Genomic DNA, 17,824 nt, shown 5'->3' with positions numbered 1-17,824 from the left:
TAATACTGAATCTTTGACCGTGTCCTCTTTGTTCAAACTTTCCATCTCCATTCTTGTCTGAAAACAAGAATGCATTGACTATGGTGTCGAAAGTTACCTCAAGCTCTGGTGAAGTAGAAGTTTACGTTACGTTCTTTGCTTGAGGTTACGTTACGTTCTCAGATAAAGAAAAGGAATCAAAATTGAGTTCCCATCAAAGTCACAAGAACCAAACAGAACCTCAACCTCAGTTAATGCTAATGATTACGTTCGAAAGAAAGTCGAAAGCAGCCTCAAATATATCTTTGATGGTTTTCAATTCTTCTTTCAACTGATACAGGTCGAGCGGCTTTACCAGAGGTTGCTGCTAAAGGTAAAAAAAACTCACCCTCATTGCGCTGCTGCATATACTCCTGCACCACAGAAAGAAATGTAACATCTATATACATATATATGTCCAAAGAATGTAATATATATATATCGAAATAACATGATTTCCCAAGATATCATTCGAAGAGTGAATCGATTATAATTTCATTCCTCTTTTTATATATAACCAAACAGCCATAAGTCAATTAAACCACAAATACAGCAAAGAACTTGTTCTTCAACATATGCGATACATACATGCACGTGCTTACACTATACATATACATGCATACATATCTATCTATATATACATATATCAGTGTTTTTGAATAAAAGGGGAAAAAATCCCATCATTATAACCCAGAAAACAAATAAAATGCATACTTTTTGCAATCAAGAAACTGAAAGATAGAACCGAATTGGAAGAGAAGCAGATAAAATCATCAGTACTTTTGCAATATTGACATAGAAGAAGAGGGATTTCTTGTTCTTGGATTCTTGAATTCTTTTCCTCCTCTCTGTCTCTGCATTCCCCGTCGGTGTTGCCTCGATCGTCATAAGTTTTCTCTCAGTCTCTTATTGGGGGGAATTTCCTCTTTGATCCTCTCTAAATTTTCTTTCGCTTTCCTCTCTCACTTTCCCTCAGTAGCGGGAAAACAGGATTTGGGATTAAATTTCTTGTATGGTTGCCCGGAAAATTAGAGGAAACCGCTTATGATTAGGACTGGGAAGGTTTTATGAAGAGAGCGACTGGGAGTGAGAAAACCAATGGGAAGAGAACACGTGTCAGGTCCTTTGATGTCTTTGGAGTAGGACCGAAATATTCGGATATTTTCTTTTCTATATATTATTAATTTTAAAATCTTATTTTGGATGAAATTAAAATATTAAAAAAGATAATCCATCAGTAAGATATTTAAAAAATAATTTTAAGAAAATTAATTATTAATTTTATTTAAATTATCGTAACTGAATTTATTTTAAAAAATTAAAGTAATTATTTTGGAGAGAAAAAAATAATAATAACACAGAAGACAATTCAACAATATAAAAAAAATAAAAATAAAATTGTCATAAGAACTTTTTTCCGGTATGGGCACCAAAACCATGAACCTCAATATCCCGTCTGGTATGATGGTGAAACGGGTCGTCCCCATAACCCGTCCGGTATGGGCGCTAAAACACATAAGGTCTTCATATCCCGTACGGTATGAGAGACCACTTTTCCGGTAGGGTTCTCTACGGACCTGGTCCTCCACCATCTCCCAGGATATCTAGTCAGGCTGTCTACATTATCTATTTTGCCTTTTTTCTTGATCTCAATAATCCAATCATACATAATATATAAACCAGTAATTGACACCAAACAAGATAACACAGTATCGGGTTCACCATAATACAAACCATAATAAAAGAAATCATAATTCATGCATACGAGACCACAACATAATTACATTAAACATCATGTTGCATTTAATACTGAAAATTAGATCAAACAATAACAGATCGACACTGTATCACACTCGGGCTCCACTGGCAACCTTAATCAATTATAAATCTATAAAGTCATACAACACAGTTTAATTATTTATTTAGCTTTAATATCGTGATAGTAAATAGAGTGATGGGTCCTTATCTATTTTGGGGTCTGAATTAGACTCTACAGTGTGTCTACAGGCTATTCCTAATTTTCCTGAATTTTTTTCAGAAAACTGAAACGCACTACCGGTACCTGTACGTGTCCCAAAAAATCCCAAATCAGACCTAGGGCCCCTTTCGGCCAATATCAGAATTCCGGCACGGCGGCTCCGCCGTGCTCCGGCGACCTTGCGGCGGTGATTCGCCTCGGGTTGGCCGTTTTCAGTCGAATTCGACCACACTTGCATCGGTCCCTGCGATAAAACAACCCTAGGGCCCTCGGTGGGCAAAAAAATTACGAAAAACCGAAACTTACCGGCAGTGGTGGTCTCGGGTGCGGCGGCTCCCCCTACGTGAGTTGCATTTTGATGTTTGGCTCCGATCAACCTGTAGAGAAAAGAACGGTGATCACAGTGGTATAAAATTTGCATCGAACGGAGGCCGGGAAGGGCTTCATCGGAGGAAAAATAGAGAAAACCGCTTATGATTAGGACTGGGAAGGTTTTATGAAGAAAGCGACTGGGAGTGAGAAAACCAATGGGAAGAGAACACGTGTCAGGTCCTTTGATGTCTTTGAGAGTAGGACCGAAATATTCGGATATTTTCATTTCGGATTATTATGACGGAAAAATAATATATAAATTATTAATTTTAAAATCTTATTTTGGATGAAATCAAAATATTAAAAAAGATAATCCATCAGTAAGATATTTAAAAAATAATTTTAAGAAAATTAATTATTAATTTTATTTAAATTATCGTAACTGAATTTATTTAAAAAATTTAAAGTAAATTATTTTGGAGAGAAAAAAAAAATAATAACACAGAAGACAGTTCAACAATATAAAAAAAATAAAAAAATAATTGTCCTAAGAACTTTTTTTTATTAAACTATTAGTATTTTAATGAATTAAATAATTTTATCATCGTTTTTTTTTTTGTCGTGTACGAGCATATATTCATATAATGAATTGTTATAGTTTTCTATCAACTTTCATCCAATTTTCTAAAATTACTACTAAGCAGGAAAAAAGAAAAAAATATCAATAACAATGCAAAAATGCAAGATTTTTTATGTAAAAAAACATTTTATGTGAAAAAAAAAACTACGAATTCATCAAATATTCTTCTACTAGTATGACACATGTTTATAATGGTGTTTTTCCAGCACTATCTGAAAATATATCATTTCAATATAGTATTTTGAATATAGTACTTAAAAGATGATTTTTTCTAAATTCTCGTAGAAGAGGAAATACCCATTACAGTGACTTTTCATCACTTGTTTGCCACTATCTATTCATCTTCGTCTTCGAGTTCGCTGAGCTTTTCCAACTCCATTTGGGCAACCATATCGTTGAAAGATTTAATAGTTTCTTCCATCTGAATAGGTGATGCAAGAATATATTGACACGATTATGTTATCAAGAATTTAAACTAACAAAAAGATAAAAACAATTAGAGAAAGTCAAACCTTTAGAAGTGCAAGTTGAGCTGCTCTCCTTTCCTCTATTTTCTTTTTTCTTTCTATTTCAACACGCGTATCCCCTGTAATAGTATAATACAACAATCAGTAGTTAGTTATTCTACTTTTATTTCAGTATTTGTACATTAGACCTCTAACAATAAATTAAACATATCAACAAAAGAATCAAAAGTCTTCGAGCACCAAAAAAAGAATTGAAGAACTCCAAGACAAGAATAATATCAAAGATGTTACTGAAAGACATTCATTTCTAATATTTAATTTTGAATCTCTAATTTTTTCACCGACCAATTTTGACAATATAACTTACTGAATTGATGTCAAATAAAATCAAAATAGAATTATTAAGTGATTTTAGTACCCATCCTCACGGCAGAAAGCTCAACTTCACGGGGCTGCTGCATGTACTCCTGCATCATGGAAACAAGAAATCAAATGAAGAAATATTGGTAAAAATTACATGACTCAATTTGAAGATTATATCAACCGTTATCTCATCTGGTTCGTAATATTAGAAAATTCGTTCGGGTGACCTTTTTTAACATTAAATTTGGAAGTCAATATTCAACTAAATAAATTATAAAAAACAATCTAAACACGCTGTTTCTAATTGAAAGAACTGTTATAATTTTCTAAGACATCATTTTTAACAAGATTGAATCTATTAATCTCATTTCATTTTTTTTATATAACCAAACAAATATATGTCAATTAAACCACAAACTCATCAAAAGATTTTCTCTCCAATGAATGTAATATGTATATGTATATATATATACCTGTATGTCTAAATAATGTAATATATATTGAAACATGTTTTGCCAAGATGTTAGTCAAAGAGTGAATCTATTGTAATTTCATTTATCTTTTTATATATAACCAAACAGTTATAAGACAATTAAACTACAAATCTATCAAATAATTTTGTCCCCAACAAAGGCAATGCATGCATGCACATATACACATATACATATATTTGAATACAAGGAGAAAGATTCTCATTTTTCTAACTCATAAAATAAGTAGAACGTATACTTTTGCAATAAAAAAACTGAAAAATGGAATTGAATTAAAAAAGAATCAGATAAAAATGTCATTAACTTCGCAAGATTTACATAGAAGAAGAATATATATATATATATATTAAAAATGATATGATTCAGGACATTATTTAAAGAAAGAACCAGATAAAGTTGCCTTAACCTCTAGATTTCTGGAATCAACTTTTGGAGTTTCGGAGTCAACTTTTAGAATTCCAGAATCAACTTCGTTATCAGTGTCATCTATATCAAAACAGAAAGCAAAATAATCAATGGTTGCGACAGATGGTGGCCAAATGTATAATTGCTTACAGATTATCATGGTAGAGATTCTAAGTTAACTGAGTATTTAAACATGTTGTTCAGTTTTGACTCTGAACCATCGACGAATTTTAAACATGTGAATTACCTCTTTCTTTCTCCTGATTGACTTTTTTAACCTACATTAAGAAAATTACAACGTTAAGCGATTAGTTACTTAGTCTCACAACAAATGCAATACATACATCCATATGCACACATATACATGCACAAACTGATGGAAAAAGATAAAAGCAAAAAAAACCAGAGCAGGAAAGCAAACGTAGCAGAACCTATAAATCTTTTCTTCTGATTTTAGTCTATATAAAACAAGCAAAAAGAGCCTCTATATATAGGCTTACATAAAACAAACAGAGCTATAAAAAAAAACCGTCATCAAATCCCACAACTAATCCCACTACTGTGCTACTTATTTGCAACTGTAAAAGAAACTTGCTTAAATCTAGGAAACTAACAGATAAGAGAAAGACTCGTTCAAATTTTGAATTACATTTCAACACAAACACATACGCACGCATATATATATATATATATTAGTGTGTTTGAGTACAAGGAGAAAAAAACCTCATCTTTATAGCCCATAAAACAAGTAGAACACATACTTTGCAATCAAAAACTTAAAAATGGAACCGAATTAAAAAAGAATCAGATAACAACATCAGTACTTTTGCAAGATTGACAAAGAAGAAGAATGCAATATATATTAAAATGACATGATTCAGGACATCGTTTAAAGAAAGAACCAGTTAAAGCTGCCTTACCGATGAAGCTTCTGGAGTTCTGAGCTCAACTTGTGGAGATCCCCAATCAACTTCTTGAGTTCTAGATTCAACTTCTTGAGTGCTGGAATCAACCTCTGGAGTTCCAGAATCATCTTCTGGAGTTCCGGAGTCAACTTCTAGAGTTTCAGAATCAACTTCACTCTCACTTTCATCTATGTCAAAGCACAAAGCAAAATAATCAATAGTTGCAATATATAATAACTAAATATATTATTGCATGCAGATCATCATGATAGAGATTATAAGTTAAGTAATATTTAAATACTAAACGATTAATGGTATTTAAACATGTGAATTACCTCTTTCTTTCTCCTTTTTTACCTACATGAAGAAAATTACAACATTAAGCAATTTTATGAGTTGACATCAAAACTATATTGCTTTTTATATTTAATTTAATAAGAGAAAAACTGTCTTTTACCAGAGCCCAAAACATTGAAAAACATGAAGACAAAACTGAAGTAACTTTCACCATGCAGTCACTGAAGATACCCATGTCGATAGATTTTCCTGTGTGATCATAGAACTCCATAATCAAAGAGTAAAACCTATCATGTGGCTTAAATGTCGACCCTAAGCTACATTAGCATACTATTTCTTCCAGATCGTATTATGTCCTTTTCAAAGCAAAATTCAAGAACAGAAGTACAGACTATATGTAAGAGACAAAAGCACATGCCACACTAGCATAATTATTTACTCCATATATGATTTTCTGTAGCCGGTAGCTACATTAGCTCCCCTATACGGAATTCAGGGAACAGGTCATCTCCTTGATCGGGTATCAGAAAATGAAGATATATATGCGTGTGTGTGTGGATGTGTGAGTATATTTATATATAGATAAAAGCACAGACAATGTGTAAGAGATAAAAGCACAGACTATATTAGTTAATACTATTTCTTCCATATATCTAATGTAGCCTGACATATGGAATTGAACGATATAAAGATATTATATATATATATATATATATATATATATATATATGCATTCTTGGCTTTTGGACAAGAATGGAGATGGAAAGTGGAACAAAAAGGACATGATCAAGGCATTGAACGAGGCGTGAGCTTGGGAGAAACTTCCTGCACATGTCACTAAGTCAAGATTCACTATTATCTGCTTCACTAGTTATTAATCTTGTAGTAATCCTTGTGGTAAATGCCGAAGAAACGGACTGGGATAAGAAAGAGAATGTTAGTTTCAGGGGATTTGACAGCTGATGAAGAAGAAGTTGAAATGGAAAATCAAGATCGGGAGAGCATAGAAGTGAACTGAACAGTTTAAATTAAGGTCAGCCTAATACATATTGTGTATATTTACCTTGAATATATTGTTTCACAATGTTGCTGTTGTACAGTTCTATGCTTAAGTTATTCACAATTCCTTGAGCCTTAAATGGATAACTCACAATATCTGGTTGCGATTGTTTACATATAGATAAAAGCACAGACTACATTAGTTAATACTATTTCTTCCATATCAATATATGTACGTGAGTGTATATTTGTTCATATTATTTCTTCCATATTCTTAGCTTAACACTACGAAACCAGTTCTCTAGTTGATCCAGAAAATGAAGAGAGATACATGTATGTGCGAGTGTATATATATAGCTTAAAAGTGAAATGAAGATTGAAAAGAGAGAAATCTTACCCGTCCAGGAGTCTGCAAAATGCGTGTGACGAGAGCAAAAATGAGGAACAGAGTGGTGAGGATTTGAAAGAATGAAAAAGAAGAAGAATATATGAGGAACAGACTGGCAGAAGGAGAAGGTGGTAGTGGCGGCGAAACTGTCATTCTGTTAGCCGTTATTCTGTTACGGGTAATAATCAAGTAGTTCGTTTATATAATAATAATTAAAAAGAAAAACAAAATGCTAATATTCTTGTATATATTTAAATATTTTAAATATTTAATATGATTTTAAATATCCCATTTAAATATAATTTCAAAATTTTAAATTTTTTATATGATTTTAAATATTTCATTTAAATATACTTTAAACTTGCAAAAGATGAACAGGGTCACATAGACTCTATTTATAAACTGCATAGAGGGCCTCTTAGTTGAAACCTTCCGATGTGGGAGACCAAAAAATACAATTTTGATTACCTTCATCGGTGAACTGCCTGGTTTATTTTCACAGAATCCTTTTAAAATTCTGTCTCTAAACATTGAGTGGTAACAATGCATCCATCTGTCCAGCTAAATTTTTCTAATGAATCAGGTAAAAAAGAGGGGAAGAGAAGAAGGAGAAGAAGAGAGAGAAAGAGGGAGAGAGAGAGAGAAGAAGAAAGAAAAAAGGAAGAAAAATAAGAAGAAAGAAAAATAAAGAAAGAGAGAGAAGAAGAAAAAAGAGAAAAAAGAAGAAAAAAAAGAAAAAAGAAAAAAAGAAAAAAAATAAAAAATGAAAGAAAAGAAAAAAAATTAAAGAAGAAAAATGGAAAGGTGGCCATCATATATGATGTTTCGCACCGCATGCGACAACGCTCACTGATTCGATCATCAACACCTGACATTTTCTATGACGTGTGTGATAGTGCGGGGTGATATTGGCGACCGGGACTGTGTGTCTTAAGGTAAAATTCGTTACTCGTTTCGCGTAATATAATTTTCAAAATTATTCATAATTTAATATATGTGTTTTCTATTATAAATGAGAAAAACTACCCAAATGATATTCAGATTTTTGAGAAGATTGTAGATTGAAGTAGAAAGGATTCCCAAAACTTTCTTAATCACACTATAGGTAAGAATTATGTGTATTCCGTACGGAAATATAAATTATATGTTTATGTAAATACGTATATATATAGTACATTGTGGGTGAATATTTCAATATATGTGTAATATAATATATGTAATTAGTATGTCTAATTTATATTTGTTTGTATTTATATAGCATATATATACACGTTATTATGCATGTGTGTGTATGTATATAAAAATATACGATAAATAAATTATGAATTGATAAGAACAGAGCTGATAAGAACAAATGTGTGAATATATATATATGGTATTGTGTGTGTGATTGTATATATATATATTTAAGTATGAACGTGTGTGTATATATCGGTAGAAATTGTGTGTGTGAATATAAATATATATTATGTGTTAGACATCTAGTAATGGTACATGTCTATATTATAATATATATGTGTATATTAAAATGTGTGTACATATGTTATGCATGTGAAATGTATAACCAATGTGTATATGTGTGAAATTTGAGTACATTGCAGTAGCTGTGTGATCTGGTACAGTTGTACGAGAAATCTGAATATCTTATGCTTGTTGTGTGATTTGGTATAAAATAATTCAGAAAGTATTTTAAAATGTATAGTTTTAATGTGCGTGATGATGTCGTATATTGTGTGTATGTTTGAATTTATTTGTGTGTAGAAGTTAGAATTTTAAATTAATATAAATTTTAGATTTTTAAATAAGAAACTAAATAAGTTAAATAAATCTGAAAAACAAATATCAAAGAAATTGAGAAATGTAAGTTAGTTAGAGAAATATATTGAATAAGCCACTAGGAAGACAATCATACGAAACTGTAAAGAGTAAATAAGACACTTAATTTGTTAGTCATAAATCGAGGAGGGAAGGGTGCGTGTGTGGCTGAAGTTCAGCAGGTATGGTGAACCTACACATGGATAGAGTTTGAAACCTAATCTAGACGTGAATAAGTATTTGTGAGCGTAGGTCATCTAGCAAACATAACTACTGTGACCAATGTGAGATATTCTGTGTGTGCTATCCATGCGATTGAGGGATCCATTTCGCATATCCTCGATAACGATATAACGGGCATCGCGCGATGGTAACCTAATTAAGCTTTAAAAGACTAAATAATGTAAAATTATAAATTCGAGTGGAGTAATATATGTGTATGAGTAAACCTGTTTTGGTTTGAGAAATTTGTGAATCCATAAGTGTGATTTGAGAGGAGAACAAAAATTAGGTTATAAGAGTGAAGATTATAATATGTTTTGTGTGATGATTCATTTTGTTGTGTATTTTGATTGTGATGCTTATTTGATATTTTCTTTGATGATAAAAAATTATTATATTTTATATATTGTATGAATGTATGTACATAACTCTCCGTTATATAATATTTTTTCTTACTGAACTCGTGAAACTCACTCCAATATACCCCATTCAGGTGAGAGGATATGAGAAACAAGTCCAATATCAATAGAAGATGGCAAAGAAAATCTTGTTAATTTCTATTTTAGATTTATAAACTAATTTAGATGTCTTAATTATAATTAACCTATCATAAAGGATGTGTATTAAAATATAATTCCACTGTATATTTAATATTTATCTGTTCCACTAGTTGGAAGTGTTGTGTTAACGTCCGTACTCACCGACATTGAGGTTCGGGATATTACAGGGTGACCTTAATTTAGACCGTTTCAATTCATTTATATGCTCTCCTGATCTTCATTTTCCATTTCGACGACCTTTTTATTACTGTCAAATCCCCTAAAATTGACATTCCCTTTCTTATCCCAGTCCATTTCGTCTGCATTTACCACAAGAATTACTACAAGATTAATAACTAGTGAAGTAGATAATACTAAATCTTGACTCAGTGACATGTAGATGAGATTTCTCCTAAGGGCACGCCTATTTCAATGCCTTGATCATGTCCTTTTTGTTTAAATTTCCATCTCCTTTCTTGTCTGAAAACAAGAATGCATTGACTATGGTGTCAAAAGTTACCTCAAGCTCTGCTGAACCTATGTCTTGATCATCAAATTCAATGAAAATCAATTCTTTGCTTGAGGTTGTGTTACGCTCTTAGATAAAGAAACAGAATCAAAATTGAGTTCATAGTGCTTAAGAAGATAAGGAAGGTTTCGGTAGGTGGATGAGACATAGGAAAACATCAAAGTAACAAGAATAAAAAAAAAACCTTAACCTCTTCCTCTGTAAGATAAAGTAGTAGTTTCTCTAACCATTTCTTGATTACCTCACAGTCGATAATTCCATTACCATCTTTATCTAAGAGAGATATGGACAATCAAAATCAATTACTGACAATGATTATGTTCGAAAAAACATAGAAATGAGCCTCCTCATACCTACTAAATTCATCAAATACATCTTTAATGGTTTTCAATCATTCTTTCAAATGAAGGAACCTAATAATTATACTGTCAATAGTTTTGAAATTCTGATGCCCTGATGAAAAACTCTTAAATCTATTAAATTAGTATTGATGTACTCTTAATTGATCATAGTAGAAAATTTTCTTATCGGTTTTATCTGTAAATATAGACACATTATCGAACTACGTTAAAATTATATATATATATTTTTTTGTATCTAATTTTATTTTTTTTGTGATTATTCCCGATTTAGGAATTTATTTTTCCAACAATTAAAAAATATAAACTACAAAATAATTAAATTTTACCAAATAAATCCTTATTTTTGAGAATTTCATGCTCTTCTTTGCTATACTTCAAATTACCAAAAAGGATGAGGGTGGGGAAGAGATAAAGAAGGCTCTCTTACAATTGTTTCTGCTTGTCAATAGTATTTTTTGGGGTATTTTTTTAAAAATAAATTTAATATATATATTTTTTAAAATGTATTTACTCATTCAGACTTATTTTAAATTAAAATTTTGAAATTTTTTATAAATAATAAAAAATTTAAATCATATGGAATTTTATATGAAATTTTATGTATGAATAAATTTCTAATTTTATAACTTTTTTATGGATTTAGAATTTATTGTCCTAATTAAACATGAAATTTTGTAAAATCAAATTATTTAATTTTTAATAGATTTTACATTATCTTTAATTAAATTAAGTTTAAATTTATAAACAATTTTTTTTTAAAAAAAAAATCAAAATTAAGTTTTTATATAAACTAAAAATTTGTTTTGGTTGAAATGGTAGGATTAAGCATGTGATTATATAGATTCAACGTAATTCGACTAATTTTGATTTCATCAAATATGATAAATGATTTTCTTTGTTTTGGCGAGAGAATAAGTTCGAATTTGAGTTTTCAATGCAAGAAAAATACAATAATTTTCCACTAGCATGATATGTGTTTATAACGACTTCTCTCCAGTATCATCAGAAAATTTACCCTTTTAATGTAGTACGTAGAGAGGACACCGAATACGAATTAGAATCCACAGAACAACTTAATATCATGAAGCAATTTGTTCTTCTTCCTTGACATTTTCGTGTTTCAATCCGATAAGTTTCTCAAACTCTCGCATAATGTACATGTTATCGTCAAAACAATCCGTATTTTCCATCTGAAAAAAAAAATAATACATTAATACATTAACAAAACTTTTTTCCAACTATAGTACTAAGAAATTGAATTAACAAAAGAATAAAAACAATGAGACAAAATCAAACCTTGTCTAATGCAAGTCGAGCAGCTTTCCTTTCCTCCTCGAGCTTCCTTTTCCTTTCGACTTGTGCAGCCCTAACTCCTAAAGAAGCATCCGTTACTCTACTTTCGGTTTTATTTCCACCTTCATATATACACACATACATATATAATAGTATAGTACAATAATCAATAATTAGTTAACGACCAAATATTCTATTCTTGTTTCGGTATTTGAATACTAAATTTTTAAAAACGAATTGAATATATCACACAAAGAATCGAAAGACTTAGAAAATACTAAAAAGAAGAATTAGATTAGAGAACTCCAAGATAATACCGTAGGTGCTGCTGAAGGTAGAAAGCTCAGCCTCATTGCGCTGTTGCATATACTCCTGCACCACATAAACAAACGTAACATCTATATATATAATATATATGTACGTATATACATACATATATGTCTAAAGAATGTAACATATATATATATATATATATTGAAGTAACATGATTTCCCAAATATATCATTCTATTATAATTTTCATTCCTCATTTTATAGATAACCAAACAGCTATACGTTCAATTAAACCACAAATTCCATCAAATAACTTAAGTCTTCCAACAAATGCAATACATACATGCACACACATACATGTACGTATACATATACATATACACACACACACACACACACGTACATATCTACCTATATATATATATACGCATATAACCCGTAAAACAAATAGAAAGTATTACTTTCGCAATCAGAAAACTGAAAAATGAAAGCGAATTGAAAAAGAAGCAGATAAAATCATCAGTACTTTTGCAATGTTGACATAGAAGAAGAGGGGTTTCTTGTTCTTCGACACTTGAATTTCTTTCCTCCTCTCTGTCTCTGCATTCCCCGTCGGTGTTGCCTCGATCGTCATAATTTTTCTCTCAGTCTGTTGTTGGTGTTGGGGGGGGGGGGAGGAGATTTCCTCTTTGATTCTCTCTAAAATTTTCTTTCGCTCTCCTCCCTCACTTTCCCTCAGTAGCGGGAAAACGGGATTTGGGATGATATCTCCTGTTTGGTTGCCCGGAAAATTAGAGGAAACTGTTAGTGATTTAGATTTACTTTTTCTTTAATTTTCCCGTTTATTTCTTATTAAATGCTCCGATTTACTTCTATATGTATTTAATTCTTAGTATTAAATATAAATATTATTGTCCATATGTGTGTATATATATATATATATATACACATGTATAGCTTAATTAATTATATATATATATATCTCAAATATATAATTACAGACGATCCATATATATTTTAGTAAACATGTTATTTATTTTATAATGATAAAGATTGAAATATTATTTATATATTTGGTAATATTTATAATTAATTTCAAAGTTAAATTTATTAAATTATTTTAGTTTATAGTTTTATTATAAATTTAAAAATTTAATGAAAATAATTATTAATTAACAAAAAAATTAATTAATTTTGTTTAAATTATGGGAAATTTTTTTATTATTATAATGATGAGGTTTATTAAAAAAATCATATTTTAAAAAATTTATGTAAATTTAGAAATAAAAAAAAATTTTAAATTAATTTTTAATTGGGAATTAAAATAATAATTTATATATATATATATATATTTCCGTCAAAATTCCAAAAGAAAACCTGCAAATATTTCGGTCGTACTCTGTCAACGACCATGAAAGGACCCAACACTTGTTCTCTTCCCATTGATTTTCTCACCATCAGTCGCTTTCTTTATAAAACCTCCCCAGTCCAAATCATTAACGGTCTCCTCTGATTTTCCGAGCAACCAAACAAGAAATTTAATCCCAAAATCCCGTTTTCCCGCTTCCGAGGGTAAGTGAGAGAAAAGCGAAAGAAAATTGAGAGAGAATCCAAAGGGAAGTTCCCCCGAACAAGAAACTGAGAGAAAAATTATGACGATCGAGGCGGCAGCAACACCTACGCCGGTACCCGCACCTGCAGTACCGCCGACTGGGAATGCGGAGACACAGAAGAAGAACAGAATTCAAGTGTCGAATACCAAGAAACCTCTCTTCTTCTATGTCAATCTTGCAAAAGTAATGATGTTCTTATCTGGTTCTTTTTTTCAATTCGGTTCCATTATTTAATTTTTTGGTTGCGAAATTATAAAATTCTACTTATTCTCTAGGTTATAATGATCAGATTCCATCTTCCTGTGTCCGAACACATTAAGATATTTACATATATGTATGTATGAATATATGTGCATCTACGTATTGCATTTCCTGAAGACTGAATTGTTTGATGGATGTGTTGGTTTAGTTGTAGTATAGTTGTTTTGTTATATAAAAAGAGGAATGAAATTATGATTGACTCTTTCTTTAAATTATGTCCTGAATTATGTCATTTCAATATATATTACGTTCTTCTTCTATGTCAATCATGTAAAAGTACTGATGTTTTTGTCTGGTTCTTTTTCAATTCAGTTCCATTTTTCAGTTTTATGATTGCAGAAGTATACATTCTATTTGTTTTATGGGTTATAATGATGATATTCTTTCTCCTTGTATTCAAACACGCTAATATATATATATCTGTGTATGTATATGTATGCATGTTCATGTATGTATTGCATTTGTTGGAGACTGAGTTATTAGATGGATTTGTGGTTTGTTGTATATAAAAGGAGGAGTGAAATTACAATAGATTCACTCTTTGAATGATATCTTGGGAAATCATGTCATTTCAATATATATTACACTCTTTGGACATATATGTATATATGTTCAAATATATATGTATATATATGTATATAGATGTTTCATTTGTTGGACATTGTTATATGTGCCAGATGAGGTGATGGTTAATATAATCTTCAAATCCAGTCAGATAACTTTTACCCATTTGATTTGTTGTTTCTGTGGTGCAGAAGTATATGCAGCAGCACAATGAGGTTGAGCTTTCTGCCTTGGGGATGGGTACTACATTCACTTAATACTTATATTTTGATTTTACTTGACATCAGTTCAGTAAGTTTTTTTGAAATTGATTGGCGAGAAAATTAGAGAAATTCTAAGTTAAAGATTAGAAATGGATGTCTTCAGCAGCATCTCTGGTATTGTCTTGGAGTTCTCTAATCTAATTCTTCTTTTGCTGCTTCAAGGCTTTTTGATTCTTTGGGTGATATATTTAATTCTTTGTTAGAGGTTTAGTATTCAAATACCGATTGCTGCTACGTTTCTGTCAAAAATCGATCTCATCCGTGATATAGTTTGATATGATGATTTGATATAATGATTGTATGCTTGAGGGGGCAAGTACAAATTTAAATAAATGAATTGGATCATTTCTTATGAAGTTTAGGTATTTGAGAAACAGTTAAATTATGATATTTAAATTTTACCTATTAAAAGTTTTGTATGGCTTTACCACAGCAATTGCTACGGTTGTCACTATTTCTGAAATATTGAAGAATAATGGTCTGGCTACTGAGAAGAGTAAGATATATTCTCCTTTGAACTTTTGAAACATGTGCATTCAGCTGAGATCAGACATGATGAGAACTAATGCCTTCGTTTGTGTGCAATAAAACAGAGCTTTTGACATCTACCATTGGCATGAAGGATGAGAATAAAGGGCGGTTGGTTCAGAAGGCTAAGGTGAGTTAAACATGTGTTTTCGAAACCTTTTAAATCTAATTGTAATGATTCCAGACCATCTAAGATTATGCCATGGATTGAATTGAGTGGCTCAGACTCCCAAGGTTGTCAATCCAATAGCTTCATACTACTCGAGTCGATCCGAAACAAGTTTTTCGTTAGTTAAGAAGACAAGGCATGATTTTTTACCCATCTCGATTCCTCTCAGTATGCTTATTGGATCTTCTTTTGGGTTCTTTTCGAAACTTGTTTCAGATTGAGATTGTTCTGGGAAAGTCTGAAAAATTCGACTCGCTCATGGCTGCTGCAAATGAGACTTCTGAAGCTGCTCAGAAAACTGAGGAAACAGTTTCGAAGGAGTGAATCATCAACACTGTCGGTGATGTTTTCCTTGTTGTAGCTCTACGAAATTGATCATCTTCTTCTTTCCTATCGTCTTCCCAAGTAATGATTTTTAACTCAGCAAAGTGATGCTGCAATAGACTAAAAGCTTGTAGAGTAGAGTGAGAGACAAAGATCTGAAAATGATTTGTTACAAAAAATCAGATAGAAAGAGACAGAAAGAGAAAGAACACACAGAGACACAGAGAGAGAGAGAGATAGATACAGTTGTATGTATGCTTCCCACTTATCATCTTTTCTAGGAGGAGAGTTGGAGAGGGTCATCTCTGTTACCAGTGTTGTTTGTCTCTGAACTTGCAATTTTCTTTTTTTTTTTTTTTGGTTTGCTTACTGCACATAAATGATGATTGAATGAATTGCTAATCAAGAAGCAACTACTGCACTCATCATTTTTTTTTTTCTTTTACAAGATTGGTAATTTGGAATTCTTGTGTTGCTAATTCAAGAAGCAAGTGCTCAAATATGTATTTTTTTTTTTTTTTTTTGGAGAAAGTTTTACTTACAGCATTGTATAGCAATAACCTAATATTGGTTAGAGATATAATTACTATGGAATAATTTTCCCATTAACAATAAATAAGAGTAAATATATGGAATAAGTAAAATATAAAAAAAGTTCTTTGTACAATTTTATTTTTGTTTTTGTTTTTTTCAATTTTTTTGTATTATCGAGACGTCTTCTATGTTATATTAAATAAATTTTTTAATACAATTTTATTTTAACACTATTTATACTATATATTTAAAAAATAATTTGTATCGGATTTTTTTTTTCTCAATAATAAATATTTTAAATTTTATAAATAAATAATAAAATATTTCATAAATAAATAAATAAATAGAGTTATGGTTAACGTAACGTATAATTAATTAGATTAAAATATTAATTTAATATAAAGTATTTAGTTTAAATAATATATTTTTATGTTGAAGTTGATGACTTAAAATTGAACGTTAATCTCGTAGAATTGAAAACTCAAACTCGAACTTCATCGCTCATCGTATACGTGTCCCAAAAGAAATCATTTATTATAGCCGATAAAATCAAAATTAATTTTAATATGGCAATTCCAACCACAACAAAATTTCAGTTTACATAAAAAAGCTTAATTTTGACAGAAGAAGTTTGGAACAATTTTTTGTTTTTTTTTTTTTAAATATTTATAAATTTAAACTTAATTAAATTTAAAAGATAATGTATATTCTGTTAAAAGTTAAAAAATTTGATTTTATAAAAATTTTATGTCTAATTAGGACAGTACATTCCAAATCTCATAAAAACTAATAAAATATAAAATTTATTCATCAAATTTCACACAGAAATCCATACGAATTCGATCTTTATTATTCTAAAAAAATTTCAAAATTTTTAATTAAACGAAGTACGAATAAATTTCAAAATTATATTAAATTTATTTTAAATATGTCCTAAAAACATCATGAAAACAACCAAATTTTGGTAACCAGTATTTTCAAATGCTCATTATCTTACGGCAAGAAACAAGGCAAGATTAGTTCCAAATTTTTGTGCGTTTTGTGTTATGATCTTACTGTAGTTTCTTTTATAATATTTTAGTACATAATTTGGTTTTTTGTTGTTTTACATAGAACCATTGTTAATAGTGCAATTCAGTTTGAATATTAACACGTACAAGTTCAAGAGTAGACAAATAAAGATAAGAAAACAAAAAAAAAAGATTAACGAGATTATAAATTTTAGAAAACTAATTATTTTCTATGAAATGATAAATAAATTAATAAAAACAAA

The 17,824-nt window shown here is 30.2% G+C and overlaps 3 protein-coding genes across 4 annotated transcripts; 1 reads left to right on the top strand and 2 right to left on the bottom strand.

The window, feature by feature from the left end:
• Positions 1 to 3,099: 3,099 nt before the first annotated feature.
• LOC148253610 (uncharacterized) lies at positions 3,100 to 7,405 on the bottom strand. Its single transcript, XM_088222858.1, has 9 exons — positions 7,273 to 7,405; positions 6,037 to 6,125; positions 5,915 to 5,936; positions 5,595 to 5,767; positions 4,922 to 4,952; positions 4,676 to 4,755; positions 3,834 to 3,882; positions 3,461 to 3,534; positions 3,100 to 3,369 (listed from the first exon to the last, which is right to left on the bottom strand). Exons 2-9 carry the CDS (start codon positions 6,109 to 6,111, stop codon positions 3,283 to 3,285), a joined length of 591 nt encoding a protein of 196 aa, XP_088078984.1. The 5' UTR covers positions 6,112 to 6,125; positions 7,273 to 7,405; the 3' UTR covers positions 3,100 to 3,282.
• Positions 7,406 to 11,595: 4,190 nt separating this feature from the next.
• Positions 11,596 to 13,114, bottom strand: LOC110809654 (uncharacterized). 2 transcript variants are annotated; one of them, XM_088223431.1, is made up of 4 exons: positions 12,822 to 13,114; positions 12,341 to 12,395; positions 12,027 to 12,103; positions 11,596 to 11,920 (listed from the first exon to the last, which is right to left on the bottom strand). In XM_088223431.1, the coding sequence occupies exons 1-4, from the start codon at positions 12,927 to 12,929 to the stop codon at positions 11,810 to 11,812; spliced, it is 351 nt and encodes a 116-aa protein (XP_088079557.1). In that variant the 5' UTR covers positions 12,930 to 13,114; the 3' UTR covers positions 11,596 to 11,809. The 2 variants fall into 2 exon arrangements, with proteins under 2 accessions (XP_088079557.1, XP_021891232.2); XM_022035540.2 differs by having other exon boundaries at positions 11,602 to 11,920; positions 12,027 to 12,145; positions 12,822 to 13,099.
• A 557-nt stretch (positions 13,115 to 13,671) lies between these two features.
• On the top strand, positions 13,672 to 16,496 carry LOC110809655 (uncharacterized protein At2g34160-like). The gene is made up of 5 exons (XM_088223430.1): positions 13,672 to 14,091; positions 14,925 to 14,973; positions 15,430 to 15,492; positions 15,590 to 15,654; positions 15,910 to 16,496. Exons 1-5 carry the CDS (start codon positions 13,948 to 13,950, stop codon positions 16,015 to 16,017), a joined length of 429 nt encoding a protein of 142 aa, XP_088079556.1. The 5' UTR covers positions 13,672 to 13,947; the 3' UTR covers positions 16,018 to 16,496.
• The last annotated feature ends 1,328 nt before the right edge of the window (positions 16,497 to 17,824 follow it).

Source organism: Carica papaya, chromosome 6, assembly GCF_054855325.1.
Source record: "Carica papaya isolate Zhongbai chromosome 6, ASM5485532v1, whole genome shotgun sequence".
NCBI lineage: Eukaryota > Viridiplantae > Streptophyta > Magnoliopsida > Brassicales > Caricaceae > Carica > Carica papaya.
The sequence above is the reverse complement of the archived record's forward strand: the minus strand, read 5'-3'. Positions and strand labels throughout refer to the sequence as shown.

Bases quoted from the DNA above. Each gene is read 5' to 3' on its own strand.
- LOC148253610 (XM_088222858.1), bottom strand. From the start codon at position 6,111: ATGGGTATCTTCAGTGACTGCATGGTGAAAGTTACTTCAGTTTTGTCT. The intron at 3,535-3,833 runs GTACTAAAATCA...ATACTATTACAG, and splicing joins GCTTTCTGCCGTGAGGATGG to GGGATACGCGTGTTGAAATA. The intron at 3,370-3,460 runs GTTTGACTTTCT...TCACCTATTCAG, and splicing joins CTCAACTTGCACTTCTAAAG to ATGGAAGAAACTATTAAATC.
- LOC110809654 (XM_022035540.2), bottom strand. From the start codon at position 12,929: ATGACGATCGAGGCAACACCGACGGGGAATGCAGAGACAGAGAGGAGG. The intron at 12,396-12,821 runs GTACTGATGATT...TATGTGGTGCAG, and splicing joins TCTATGTCAACATTGCAAAA to GAGTATATGCAACAGCGCAA. The intron at 12,146-12,340 runs GTATTATCTTGG...GTATATATGAAG, and splicing joins TACCTTCAGCAGCACCTACG to GTGGAAATAAAACCGAAAGT.
- LOC110809655 (XM_088223430.1), top strand. From the start codon at position 13,948: ATGACGATCGAGGCGGCAGCAACACCTACGCCGGTACCCGCACCTGCA. The intron at 14,974-15,429 runs GTACTACATTCA...GCTTTACCACAG, and splicing joins GCTTTCTGCCTTGGGGATGG to CAATTGCTACGGTTGTCACT. The intron at 15,493-15,589 runs GTAAGATATATT...GCAATAAAACAG, and splicing joins TGGTCTGGCTACTGAGAAGA to AGCTTTTGACATCTACCATT.